The sequence below is a fragment of the Phaethon lepturus genome, unplaced genomic scaffold, assembly GCF_000687285.1.
Source record: "Phaethon lepturus isolate BGI_N335 unplaced genomic scaffold, ASM68728v1 scaffold22711, whole genome shotgun sequence".
Classification (NCBI taxonomy): Eukaryota; Metazoa; Chordata; class Aves; order Phaethontiformes; family Phaethontidae; genus Phaethon; species Phaethon lepturus.
In genome coordinates this window covers 856-14,187 of record NW_010518758.1, presented here as the reverse complement: position 1 = coordinate 14,187, position 13,332 = coordinate 856, and the positions used below count along the sequence as shown (strand labels likewise).

The 13,332-nt window shown below is 44.9% G+C and overlaps 1 protein-coding gene across 1 annotated transcript; it reads right to left on the bottom strand.

The window, feature by feature from the left end:
* Positions 1-116: 116 nt before the first annotated feature.
* KLHDC2 (kelch domain containing 2) lies at positions 117-13,000 on the bottom strand. The gene is made up of 13 exons (XM_010296838.1): positions 12,678-13,000; positions 11,740-11,819; positions 10,594-10,711; positions 9,016-9,131; positions 6,652-6,733; positions 6,476-6,559; positions 4,374-4,454; positions 4,238-4,296; positions 3,767-3,876; positions 3,226-3,298; positions 1,982-2,069; positions 744-796; positions 117-461 (listed from the first exon to the last, which is right to left on the bottom strand). Exons 1-13 carry the CDS (start codon positions 12,831-12,833, stop codon positions 338-340), a joined length of 1,224 nt encoding a protein of 407 aa, XP_010295140.1. The 5' UTR covers positions 12,834-13,000; the 3' UTR covers positions 117-337.
* Between the last annotated feature and the right edge of the window lie 332 nt (positions 13,001-13,332).

Sequence of the window (13,332 nt, the reverse complement as noted above, 5' to 3'; positions counted from 1 at the left end):
ACAAGTGTTTCCACACCTGCACGCTCCATCTTCTCGCTGGGGGCTGGCCCTTGCATGTACTTCAAGGCGGACAAACCCAGAACTAGTTCTAGCTCAAGCACAGGATACATCTCCACTTGCATTAAATACATTTATTGCAAACTTCTTTACACAAAAATAGGTTCTCTCTAGGCCATTCACATGCAACTTAAAGGCAAGAAGCAACTACCTACAACGATACGGATATTTAACCTATACAAGTTTAATGTTGGCCACGCTGGGTAAAATTATTACATCTTCTTAAGAACTGCTCATCCAGGCACAGCTCGTTCAGAGACGGCGGCCGGTGGTGGGGGGCTCAGGAGCCTGAGGTGTTGTTGCTTCCAAACCGCTGATTGACGCTGTGCAGCAAGTGCTTGGGGAGGCAATTCCAGGAACTGGCCAGCATCTCCTTAAAGCAAATGACTGCTTCGAGGCACAGCCTTGGGGAGAGGGAAACATGGGCGGTGTTAGCACGGTTTTGAACAAGGGCTGCAAGGTAAGCTCATTCTTTGCAGCTAATTAGTGAGGGCTTGTTCTCATCTTCGGTGCCAAATGCAGGCTGCTGAAAGGAATCTTGCTCTATCCTCTCATAATTGGCTGCTGTTCTTTAGGGGAATAAATGTTTTCAAGTATTTTAGGAACATAGAAACAGGTCTGGCAGTAACCCTGCACTAATTGTCTGAGATAGAGATGCAAATAATGTGGAAGTCTTGCTTTCTTACCTTACAAGAGATCTTGGTTGTAGAGAAAACACAAGTATTTCATTACTGTGAGCCTGTGGGTGGGGAGGGGGAGAGACGGAGAGAGAAGCAGCTCGGTTATGTGAATTCACGTTATTACAGCAGGAGCCAAACCAGCCAAGGCTCACACAAACGGCACAGCTCCGGGGGCTGGAGAGGCTGATGGTGGGGCGTAGACCGGTCTTTGTGTAAATCACAAAGGCAAGCAGGCAAACTGAATGCAGCATTGCTCTCCAAATCCTACAGTGGGGGAAGTTACAGGAGCTCAGGGAACTACAGGTGAACAAAAAAAACAGCTCTAGTGCCACTTCATACAAATGGCTGTTAGGGACCGGGTGCAGGAAGGGGCCAGGCTCACTCGCTTTGCCTGTGCTCTCAGGCAGAGCCCTGGGCTGGAGCCCTGGCCTGGCAGGGCTAGAAGCTACAGTCGGCACAAGTGCGTAAGGGGGTGCCCTGTGAGCCCCACGTCCCGGCTCTGAGCCTGGCCAACCCCCCTGCTCGGGGGCAGAGAAGGGAACACCACCTGCGGGCAGTTTCCAAGTCTTAAGGGCTCTGCACCGAGGGACTCTGGACATGGGGACTGTATCAGACTCAGCCGTTGATGGTGGTTTTTCTAAAAATGTTTACACCTGCTCCTTGAACGCACATCAACACATTATCTGCCAGAGCACAGCTGCTGGCGCACAAAGAACTGTTGCACCACTCTTGTTTGCCACTCGCCCGTTCCAGCTGACGCCCACTGGCTCTTACACTAGAAGGTGCTGGCACCCTTCTTCCCAGTCTCCCTTTCCAGCCAACTGCTGTTTCTACAGGCCTCGGGACACCTCGTCCTGGCTGAAGAGCCCCTCTCCATTCTGCCTGGTCTCACCAGGGCTCTCTGTAAGCACCACAGTGAAGAAGTTACGCGGGGGAAGAGCTCTCCGAAAACACCCCCGTGAGAAGCACTGGGCAAAGTAGTTAGGAGATAAGGACAGGCTCTAAGTGAAACACACGTGTGAGGGAAAGTAAGTCATAGTTTGTTTAAATAATGAATAATGACCTGGTTTTCAGAAAAGCAGCAAAGCATTTCCCCTTCGAGCTTTGTTTATGCACCTTTGTCAGCCCTCACAAGATCATGCTGCTGACTACCAGCATTTCACACTCACTGGAGTGCTAAGACACCACGGCTCCTGCAGGAAGGGCCGGGCTGCACAGGAAGGGAAAGCTTGAAATAAACTTACGGCTTTAGAATGGGCAAGCAAGTTGTTGGCACAGCCCCCGAAGACGATCACCTCTCCCTCTTCGCTTGCACAAGCGGTATGCCACAACCTAGAAACAGAAGTCAGCACTGCATTAAACCAAAAAAACACCCCACCCAATAATGCATGTTTGAGATTTGTATTTGAAGTTAACACATGCAAATTTGCCCTTCCAACAGTACACTGAGACGTGAGACATGACTACTTGAACAGGAGTTTATGCTCAAGAGAAAGAAAACTGGTCAGCAAACCAAGGGCCACGAAAGGTGTCCGGGTTTGAGCAGGGCTGTGGGGCTCGCTGCACGCTCCCCACATGTGCAGGCACGTGTGAAACCCACGGCCCTGTTGCTTCTGGAGAACGGCCCTTGTGATCTGCTTGCACAAACTTTACCTTCATGTTCCCCTTGAGTGAAAAGAGCGAATGAACCGTCAGTCAGATTCTGTATTGCTCTCCTAAGGCTTGGGGAAACAACTCGTCTCACACACACGTTCAGCAACACCGTGCCACTGTCCTGCTGCTCCAAAGGGGGCAGGGGAATTGGGGGGCACCAGCTCAGCCTTGTCACTGCCTCAGGAAGACAGACCCCTCCTCATCCCCACCAGCAGCAAGGGCAAGGCCAGACTGGGCAGGCCAGGAAGCATCGCTGCTTTACTCATTTAACCTCCACCAGAACACTTCCCCAAACAAGATGGCCCACAGTAACTCATGACACGAGTGTTTTCAATGCCATATACATGCATCACGGTAGTTTTGATGCTTTTAAATTGCAGGTCATCATCTCTAATTTACTCATCAGGAAGACAAAAATATCCGGGTGTGCACAGAACTAGCCACCAGCAAGGATGCTCAAAAACAGTGACACCTGCCTGGGTCCAGTTTGCTGGCAGAGCAAGAACTCCTGGGTTCCAGTTAGCTCTTGTGCTGGCCCTTGCAGATCAGAGGCCTCTGCAGCCAGGAGATCAAACCCTCAATCCCCGTGTTTCCTGCCATTTCACAAACACTCAGCTATCTGCTACCTCCAGCACCAGCCCTACAGTGGTATTCATCTTGCTTTTTGTACACACGTCCAATACACCTGCATTTCTGAGGCAGAAGCCAGCACTAGTATTGTATTGTTAAGAAAAATGAGTGCTGCAAAGAGGAATGTGTGTCCTCTCTCTGACACGCGACATGAAAAGCTTCCTCACTCTTTTTTTGTGAGTTTCCAGGGAAGTGTCTACCATACCTTGGTTTTTCAGAATAGTTATGCTCAAACTGTATCCACTCATTCTTGCTGATACAATAAATCCAAGCGTCACCTGAAAACAAGCAAAACCCCAAACACAAACAGCATTCCGTTAGTTCTTTCACATTTGCAATACACATGTAGTCTGGTGTAACACAGTCCATTTTTGTTCTTAAATAAATCAAGTTTTTAGGAAAAAACTCTATGAAACTTTGGGCTGTCTGTTTGAAAACAGGCATTTAATAATGGTTTATGGGAGCAAAGTCAGAAGGGAAAGACGGAGAACTGTAAAGCTCTTACTAACTGCAATTTGCATTAGATGATACATTTTTAGAGCAGATTAGTTTCTATAAATAATAGTGTCTCAACACACTCAGTGACTCCTACTCTGTGAAATTAGCTGTTGACCATAAAGAGTTGGATCACAAGTGCATGGAAGGAATTTAGAAAGCATTTAAGGTGACTAGGCAATAACTCAAGCTTCTGTGCACAACAGTTTAAGAACACAAAGACAACACAAAATCCTTTTGGAGCGACTTACTTAATGGCTGCTTGTCTGTGGTGAATCCTCCAAAGAGAAAGAGGTGATCTGAGGAAATTGGTGTTAAAGAATGCCACGACCGGCCAACTGGGCAAATGCCTTGCGTGATTCTGTATTTCAATAAAAGCACTGTAAATTACAATATGCACTACAATAACATACTGCTGCTCTTTTCTGCTCTGATGATTTTTCAGATATTTGAGGGCTGCAGCTTCATACCATGCATAGCTCATGACCCAACAGCAAGTTTAATTTCTTTAGGCACAGTAAAAGAATTTTAGTCGTGTCAATACCTAAAAAAGCCTGACAGCAAGAGTTAGCAACTGATCAGGAGGATCAGTTCTACTTGACAACTGACTTGTTTACTTTTTTACTTGCTGGAGTTTACAAAGTTTCACTAGAACGATGAGAAGCAAGAATGGCATCTTCATACTGCTTCACAAACAAAAGAACTCAAGTTTTAGTACCTACATTTCATTCCACTCCCACGTATCCAGATTCAGATAGTAAAGATCGTTCATCCTGGACTCCTACAATAAAGCAGACCATGGCTGAAATACTCCATTCAGGTTTCAATAACATATCATTAAATTGGGTTGGGGCTTACTCTGTATCTGCCACCAAACACGTAGCCTCTGTTCCCAACTGTAGCGCAGGCGTGAGCTGCTCGTGGTGACGGAGTTTTACCCTAGGAAAAGAAAATGTGAAATAAGGTAAGCTTATTCGATACATTAACACAAGAAAGAAAATGCCATTTCACCAGAAACCCGCAGTAGATCAAGCGAAGAGGAGCGGGGCTGAAGATGCCCGTTGCGCACGGCTACGGCTGCGCCAGGCACCCTGGGAGACGCGGGGCAACAGCAGACACAGCGGGGCAGGGCCCGGCTCCTCTCCTCTCCCAGGAGAGCTCACCTGGACATCGCACCCAAGGCAAAGCAAGGTCTCACAGCTCCACAAATCAGTCACGCAAGGAGAAGAAAGGCTGAACTAAAGTCAGATTTAAGGCCAACAAGGAACAGAGAGTGAAAAAACATCCAGTAAGTCATTCTGTGTGCAGAAACTTGATTTTTTTTGATGGATGGAAGATCAGAAAACTCATTAAAAATGGATTATTTTTTCCCTCCCTCTTTAAGTGTCAAGGTATAAATTTTGCTTTTAGAAGAGGGTTCAGACAGTCACAAAGGACCTCGGATGGTAAATGAGACAATGACACAATAAATCATTAAATGGTATTTTTCCTGAGTTACTTCTGAAATACTTGAGGTCTGTATGTAGTAAGACAAAGAAATTCTTTGGTAATCTGTATAAGGAGTTACTTATCTCAGATTTAATTTCCTCCAATTCTGTGGCACTATCGCTCCATTTGCCTGTTCCTGAATACTTGCAAATGGTGTATATTTGCAATTATGGGGCATTTCATTTGGTTGTGACCACAATCCAGCACCCAAGTGAAGCGTACCAAACCGTCACATTACAGTGAGGATGACAGGAAACCATACGTTTCATTTCCCTGAGCTCCATGCCACTGAAGTGTGAAAGCAAGCAAGTCAACAGGATAAAAGATGGAGGAAGATCAAAATAAAAAGCAAGTTCCCCGTTTTTAGAGAGGGGAGAGGACCTAGGTAAATAAATGGTTTGAATTCAGGTTAAATGGCCTCAAGAACGCTACTGAATAGGCAGCAGGTAATTTTTATTTTGAGGAGATGTTTCCAAGGCTAATTCTACCAAGCGTGTTGTAGGTAAGATTGCAAACACAAGCTAATGACACCTCACTGAGTCCATATATCGAAGAGAAATGAACAGTCACACTTTGCTGGCAAGACAGCAGGGCACAGGGAATTAAGACAGCTCGCTCAGAAGCGCAAGAAGGGAAGAGCGCCCTGGTCACAGAGTCCTAAGCTTAGCTCCTGACCAGGCTTCCTCCCCTGGCTGGATCAGCCTGCGTGTCCCAGGAGGGAAGCCAGAACGGCAGAAACCAGCAGCACTGCAGACGCAGTGCTTCCCGCCAGCCACAGCTAGAGCTGTGATTTGTCCCATGGAGAAAGCAAGCACCACGGAGGCAAGATCAGCTCCACATGGTCCATTTGTGGACTCCCAGCCTCATGACCCTGTAAGGCATTTCTCACGTCCTCCTGCTAGCTAGCACCAGGTATTTCAGAGAGCTCTTCCATCTTTTCTAACTCCTGGCATTTAGGCACTGGTTTATATCCCGAAGAAGGCAGGATCACAGAGCACCCGACAACTAAACACTTGGCAGTTCAAGAGTGGTGACATCTAAACAAGGCTGCAGGGTGGAGCAGGAAACTAGAAAAATGTATTTTGGGTGAATTTCCATGCCTCTTGCTTGCAGTTAACCACATCTTCTAAAATAATGCCAGGGAGTTACCGATTAGAGATAGGACCACCCATGAGATACAACAGGTTAAAACAGCTTCACGCTGCAAGTTAACCGAGCCACACAGCCAGGCAGTCGGAACATCTGCGGCCCAGAGCCACTGCTGCTGGGACAGGCCACACTGACCCCGCACAGCTACGCAAGGAGGCCATTTTATCACCGCCCTCCTCTAACTTGACACAAATTAAAGCAGTGAAGCCAGGCCTACCAGAGTCATGCTTATTTTCACGGGATGCTACAAGAGATGCTACAAGACAGTGCACATATTTCTTAAAAGCTGTAACTTAATTAACTGACATAAGACTAATAATTACCGTAGTTATAGGCTGGCTCCAAGTAAAAGTTTCCGTGTCCAGAACATGCACATGGTCATTCCATCCTCTAGGAAGACCTGAATTCTTTAAAAATATTAAATAAGCAACAAGTTTTAATAAGCACTAACCAAATACTAAAGTTTAAATGGAAATTGTTTCAAGGTTTACTTACTTACCCAAAAAGAGGTTTCATCAAATTCAAAAGTCCCCCGTTGTTTCCCTTCAGGAAAATAACCATAGCCTCCAAAAAATATTAGCCTGAAACAAAGCATGCATCAAGATCTATTAGAAATGCTATCTCATCTGTTGCTACAAATTAAAGTTCTGTAGAGGCTGTGCTCAAACAGAAGACACAATAACCAGGGAAGCTCCTTTGGCTTCATTACTTCCACTATGTCTACAGTGCAAGTTTTCCAGGTGTGGGGCCCCATCCCTTGCCTAATCGACACTACCACCCACACTAACTCCCTCTGTAGCTGTTTCCCAGGCCTCAGGCTTCCAAGCTTTGCACCAGTTCCAAATGTGTGAAGCTACCAGGCCTGCTGCCTGGTCGCTGCGCTTCTGCCTTCGCTACCGGGGCTCCCACACAGCAGCTACAGGTGTTTATTCCTTCATTTTCCCTCCTCCACCCTTTCCAAGCCCTCTGCCCATTTTCCCTAAGCCCAAAATGTTCACAGACACTCCTGTGAGAAGCAAAGGGAAAGCACTGCAACTGGGGCATGGTCACTGTGGAGAGGTGCGCTAGGCAGGGCAGGAGACCAAGGGACGCTACATGGAGCAGACCCTCTACCAATGAAGCTGCCTGGGAAGTTTTTAGTTTTGGGGGGAGAAAGACATTTTCCTTTGTACTTGTTGCATTTTGTTTCAAAGCCCAAAGAACCGTTACTATGAGCTGTCACTCATCTGTTTTTACTGTTCTTTTGTTTTTTAAAATGCAATATACCTTTAAATTTTATGTTTGGGTTTTAGAACATATTAGAAACTAATGGCATGGTTTTGACAGAAATTCTTATTGAATTATGAAGTAACAGAAAGCAATCTACACCACCTAACTAAAAACCTACACCTCCAGTCTTGCACAGGTTTACATCTAAACTGATCACATCAAGTATCCTAACAACAAGCTTTTTCTCCATATCAAGAATCTGAAAAGCAGCACCACGGGCAATTTCCTCTCTTTCGTGAGTTTCTGCAGCAAATCACACAGCAAATACCGTAACAGTGAGCTTTCTCTCCATGTAATGGACAAAGCAGCACAAGCTTGTAGGTAACAGCTTAAACGCCTACCCTGACGTGACAAGACAGTAAGAACGTGTAACCCTTGCCAGTTGTGACCAAAGGAGAACTAGAGGCCCCTGACCGCCACATTCACACCAGACCTCCTCAGCCCCCGGCATCATGCACCCAGCAGCACTGCCCACGCCGGGCGCCTGGCCCACAGCCTGCAGAGAGAGCCCTGCTCTGCGGGGATCAGCCTTTCCAGCTTCTCCTGCGAGGGGACAATTCCGGCCACGTGAGCTGTCACCTGTGCCAGAGCGTTTTGGAGTTCTGTTCTCTGGGAGACAGGAACTTTCTGAGAAACCAGCCCTGGGCAGACGCTCCAAGAAGAGAGCCAAAAGCCCCTGACCACCGCTGAGAGAATTCACTTCCATCCCCAACCGCCTGAGCAGCTGGGATACGGCAAGCTTGTGGAAGCAGGAAACCACCTACCTACAACAGGGGCTTTCCTCAGTCTATCCTCCAGTGCCGGAAGGCTGGAATGATCTCATCACACAGCTCCCTGCTTAGGGGACTAGCACTACACTAACTAAATGGGGGAAGCTCAACACCTTCTCCTTGTCTTCCTCATCTTTTCCGAGGTTTGCAGTGCCAAAAGGCCTTCTGGCATCTCTGGGACACTCTCCCAACACATTATATCTGATAACATCAACATCAGCTCATCTAACACATTCCTGGTTTTGTGCAACCAGCACAAAACACACCAAATTAAGCATGTGCCTCGCTGAAAAAGCCACACGTAATTTTAAGATTGACATGGCTTCCTGCTCTTCAACTATCAAAGAAATGCAAGCTGTCCCACAAGACATGACCAAAAGACTTCATTTTGTGTGATAGGGGAAATCCTAGAACAGGCTTCTGCGAAGAATAATTCCAGACACAACTGCCAAGAGTAATGACGCTGATATAAGCAACCACAACGCAGTGTCTTTAAAGCGAGGTACCGAGAACGCACCATGGAAGATTTGCCTCTAATGAGCCTACGTTTTGGACTGTGACTCACACAGATACTTTGCAGCTTACATATACCGAAATTGTGAGTGAGGTTTTTCGCTCATCAACCGTTAAAGGACAGAACAGTTTTTAAAGGCTGGCTGAGGAAGAAATCCAGCATCTTCCTGAAGCATGTATGTGCTGCAGGCAAAAAGTCCTTCTGCAGCTCTTATTCAGACGAAAAGACACAACAGTGACAAGACCACAGGTGATTAAAAGCAAACACACGTGCAACGATAGCTGTGCTGACTTCGTTGCTGGAGCCTTACTTGTTTTTGTAAACCCAAACGCCAAGTTTGTCCTTTGATGAAGGGGGTACCCCCTGACACTCTACTCTGACCCACTGCAGCACTTTGTCCGTGGATCTGGAATTTAACATGTAGAACTGTAGAAAATAAAAAGATTTTTTTTTACCCACACAGCTTAAAGCTTAAATCTGACTAATGTTAAAATATTAATTTCTAATTAGCATGTATTGGTACAGAAATAAATTTAAAGTTCTTATCCTAGCTGCACAGAGCACTGACAACGCATGGAACAAAATATGGATCCAAAGATCCTTATCTTTTTGCAGACTCAAGCCCCAAACACCTTTTACAGAAGTAACAGGACTACAGACACTGAGTTTTACTATCCAAAAGCTGACATGGGATACAATGAAGGTGTGCACAAAGTAGCAACTGTCTTACAATAAAAAAAAAATATCTGGTCTAAAAAAATATTTTTTTTACAGTATCATCCCTTCTCTGTGTGTTACATCGTTTTACATGGAGAGAAATAGCTGATACACATATATACACTAACTGAAAAGTAAGAACACTGCAGCAGGAAGGAAGCAAGTCACACATTGTAAATGTCGTCTGCTTCAGACTCTTTGCAAGCATTGCATCAAGCTACTTTCAGTTTATATTTAAGAGCAAGGCCAAAACTGTTACATTTAAACCACGCTTCAGAATGTCAAAAAATATTATCAGAGACTCCAGAGAAGAATAATAGTTCAAACACCTACAGAGCAGTTACAAATCACCTCCTGATATTATTTCAGTGAACTCTGGAAAATCCCATCCTTCAAAAGAGGCAAACTCAAAGGCACCAATGCAATACAATTTTTACCAGGTGAATTGCACAAGAACAACCGCAACCAAAACAAATAATAGGTCGTGGTGTTTCTTCAGCAGTGTAAAGCTACCCGAGTACAATCATCATGTGAAACGATGCAGAGCTGAAGGCTGACCTGTTCTACAAACATCGTGTTAGCTGACCTGTTGCAGAAAAGTAATACACTGAACTGGTAAAAGTCAGCCAGCTAGTCACCTGGAAAAATTATTTTTTCACTTGGACAAATAATCCAAGTGGTAAGCACCGTATTTTGTTAGTCAAAACTTCTTAGGCAAGCACAAAAAGAACACGGTTTCAGTTAGTTCGCATCTGGGGAAGCCGCTGACAGGATGAGAAAGCTGGTTATCTGCTTCCAAGAACTAGCAGTAATAGTCAGTAGATTAAAATATTATGCTGCAGAAGCCATGGAGGACACAGTGACGATACACGCTCAGCATGCCTTGTTATTAACGTTTAAGCTCTGAAATGAGATCCAACCTGTCCAGTCATTCAGAAGAAAACAGAATCATAGAATCTTTGGGTTGGAAGGGACCTTTAAAGGTCATCTAGTCCAACCTCCTTGCAGTGAGCAGAGACTCATGTCTCCTGATTTGTTAAGATTATACACTTCTTGCTTTGGACAGATTTTAATTAACTGAAAAGGCCACCTCTAGTTTATAAAAAATGTGAACAAAAGCTAATGAGGAGAAACTTCATTGTGAGGAGGAGTTTACCTTTAGATTACTAACCTTGTTCGTATTGCCACGTGCATGATGTCCTCCAAAGAGGTACACCACTCTGTCTACACACACGGCACAACTTCCAGACATGGAAGGTGGAACATCTCCCTCTGTTTTACTCTTCTTCCTAAAAGCACAGTTTAAAATATTTTATCTAATAAAAATGAACAAAAATAATTTTATCCAGAGTGGAATTTTATAACACTACCTGTATGTTTTTAATGACAATAGGTCACTGTGGACCATTCAGTTATGAGATCTTCACACCTTTGCAGGTTGAACAATTTACAACACTAACCTGGTATGACAGAGGGGCGTGGGGAAAAGGCAGTTTAATTAATACGTGTTTTGTGGGGGAGGAATCCTGTCTGCCCAGTTCAGGAGTTTGGTACGCCTTTCACGTTCAAAATCCTCAGAAAGATCCTCAGGCAAAGAGGATGCACCTGTCTAAACTGAAGGTTTCTATTTTGCTACTGGATTTTTAATGTTTGTAAACATTATAACCACAAAGATGAGCTTCCAGCCCATGTCCCAGGCTGTCCCTAACCACAATGAGGACTGGAAGCACTGCTGAAGTTGCACTTTCTGCTAAGTGCTCAGGGGACTTGGCTTCGCAGCGCCAGGCCCCAGGCCCAAGGTAGCTACAGAGCTGGAGCGCTGGATTCCCTCGTCTCGCGCTATCAGGCACGCAGGTTTCTCACAACTTCCAGGCTCCCAGTGATCTAAGATGACACAGTAGTTTCTTTGGCTGCATCAACATTTAAAACCAACTTCTTAAAAGGACAACAAATAAAAAATTCAGTACAGGTTCCCCCACCAATGTACCACTGTAATCAAAAGTGGCACAAATACGATTTTCAGGTGCTATATCCTATACCAGGCATCCCAAAACACTTCGCACTGTTGATCGCATACTCCTGTATGGGCTGCTTGTCCAAGCTGCCTCTCCTACTTTACCCTATGAAAACATATTTGCTCTTTTCACAGAAAAAAAGAAATATTTGGGAAATATTTCACACATTTATGCAACAGTTTGATAGAGATGAGGGAATTCTCTCTCTGTTCACAGACCTTCAGCATGCTTTCTATACCAATTTAAGAATTTATCTCTTTTTTTCCTCCCAAAACAACAACTAAGTTAATTATTTACCGTACCATCTTCCAGTTTCCATGTTGTAGATCCATATTTCATCTCTAGGCAGATAGAAGTCGTAAAATCCCCTAACTTGGGCATTCTGCAGAACAGGTGAGAAAAGAAAAAGCAACGTCAGAAGGATGCTTGCCACACTGAATTACAGACTCCTGAGAATGTTTACACCCCCTCAGAGATCTAATCACAGAACAGAACACAGCAGGAGCAGTGCCTGCTGCGCTCCTGCGCCTCTCACCTGTGCAGCAACCCTTGGAACGCAGCTATTAGCCTATTTTAGCTTCTGCGGGGGACCAGAGACTGGTCTAACTCTGCAGAGCCAGAGACTGGGGTAAATAGAAGTTAAACCTCCTTTTCATAGCCCAAGCAGGATATCTAGGAGGCATAAATGAGCCAAGATCTCCTTTTTAGTTCCTCCACCCCCTGCATCACACCAGCGGAACAACACACCAAAAGCTTTGTCTTGAGCTACCAATTTATTTACCGAGTTCATTGACAATTCATCTTCATTCCTGTCAAAATTGTAAAATGACCTGGTTCTGTCTGCAGTACACGCATACCCCAGTGTGACAAATAACCAACCCGTGATCATTAACATGCAATATATAGTTGTGCTGATAATGCTGTAAATAAAAGCACCATTTTGCACGGTGCGCCTTTCAAATCAGACAGTATTTCCTTCTTTTCCAACAGACACGTGAGTTGACAAAGGCAAACAACACCCTGCATCCCACAAAAGTTATCTGTTTGCCAAGATCTGCATTTAACTCTCAGGATTTATTTCAATATTTAAAAATTCTTAAATGTCATATTCCGATTTGATAACTGGAGCTTTTCTTTTCTGGGGGAGGGATAATTTCACAGAGTCGCTCCCAAACTGATGGGATGTAATTACCAGCACCACGGGTGGCAGGCAGCTTACTTAACAAGGAGAGCAGCGTACCTTATAGCCTCCCCAGACGTACATGCAGCGTCCATCAGTGACCGCCACGTGCCCGCTGCGCTCAGCAGGGCTATCGTTCTCCAGCTGCTCAAAGCTGTCCTCAGCTGGAGCCGGGAGCTCTTCATCTGCCTGCAGATCTTCGTTATCATCGGCCATTTCGATACAGTGCTACGTGCACAGAATAACACATAGTATGGAGCTTTGAAAACCATCAGGGGAAACCACCAGAGGAAAAAACCGGAGAAACTACACACTCTTGGTTCTTTCACAATGATATTTCAGTGGAAGAAGTTATCCCATCAGTCAAGAAAGTTTCAGATGGGGATTCCTGAGTTTTGTGTGATTTCTAATCGTTTCAGTTGCCAATGTAAGCCAATGTCTCTTTTAAAAAAAAAAAACAAAACCACACTTATCTATAAATAAATTAATTGATGACCAAATAACCAAGCCACAGGGGAACAGATTTGAAAGTTTTGCCTACAGTACAGTTTTCACAAAACTGAAGACTCCTGCACCTTTTCAGGCAAAGGTCCCTTTGAGCTGTCTAAGCCGAGTCTCCCGCACACATTTTCCTATAGCTGTTAAATATAGGACATGTTACCTATGTTAAAAAAACAACAACAAAAAACCACCAAAAAAACCCCACCCACAAAAC

Bases quoted from the DNA above. Each gene is read 5' to 3' on its own strand.
- KLHDC2 (XM_010296838.1), bottom strand. From the start codon at position 12,833: ATGGCCGATGATAACGAAGATCTGCAGGCAGATGAAGAGCTCCCGGCT. The intron at 6,560-6,651 runs GTAAGTAAGTAA...ATATTTTTAAAG, and splicing joins TTGATGAAACCTCTTTTTGG to AATTCAGGTCTTCCTAGAGG. The intron at 2,070-3,225 runs GTATGGTAGACA...TTCTGTTTCTAG, and splicing joins AACTATTCTGAAAAACCAAG to GTTGTGGCATACCGCTTGTG.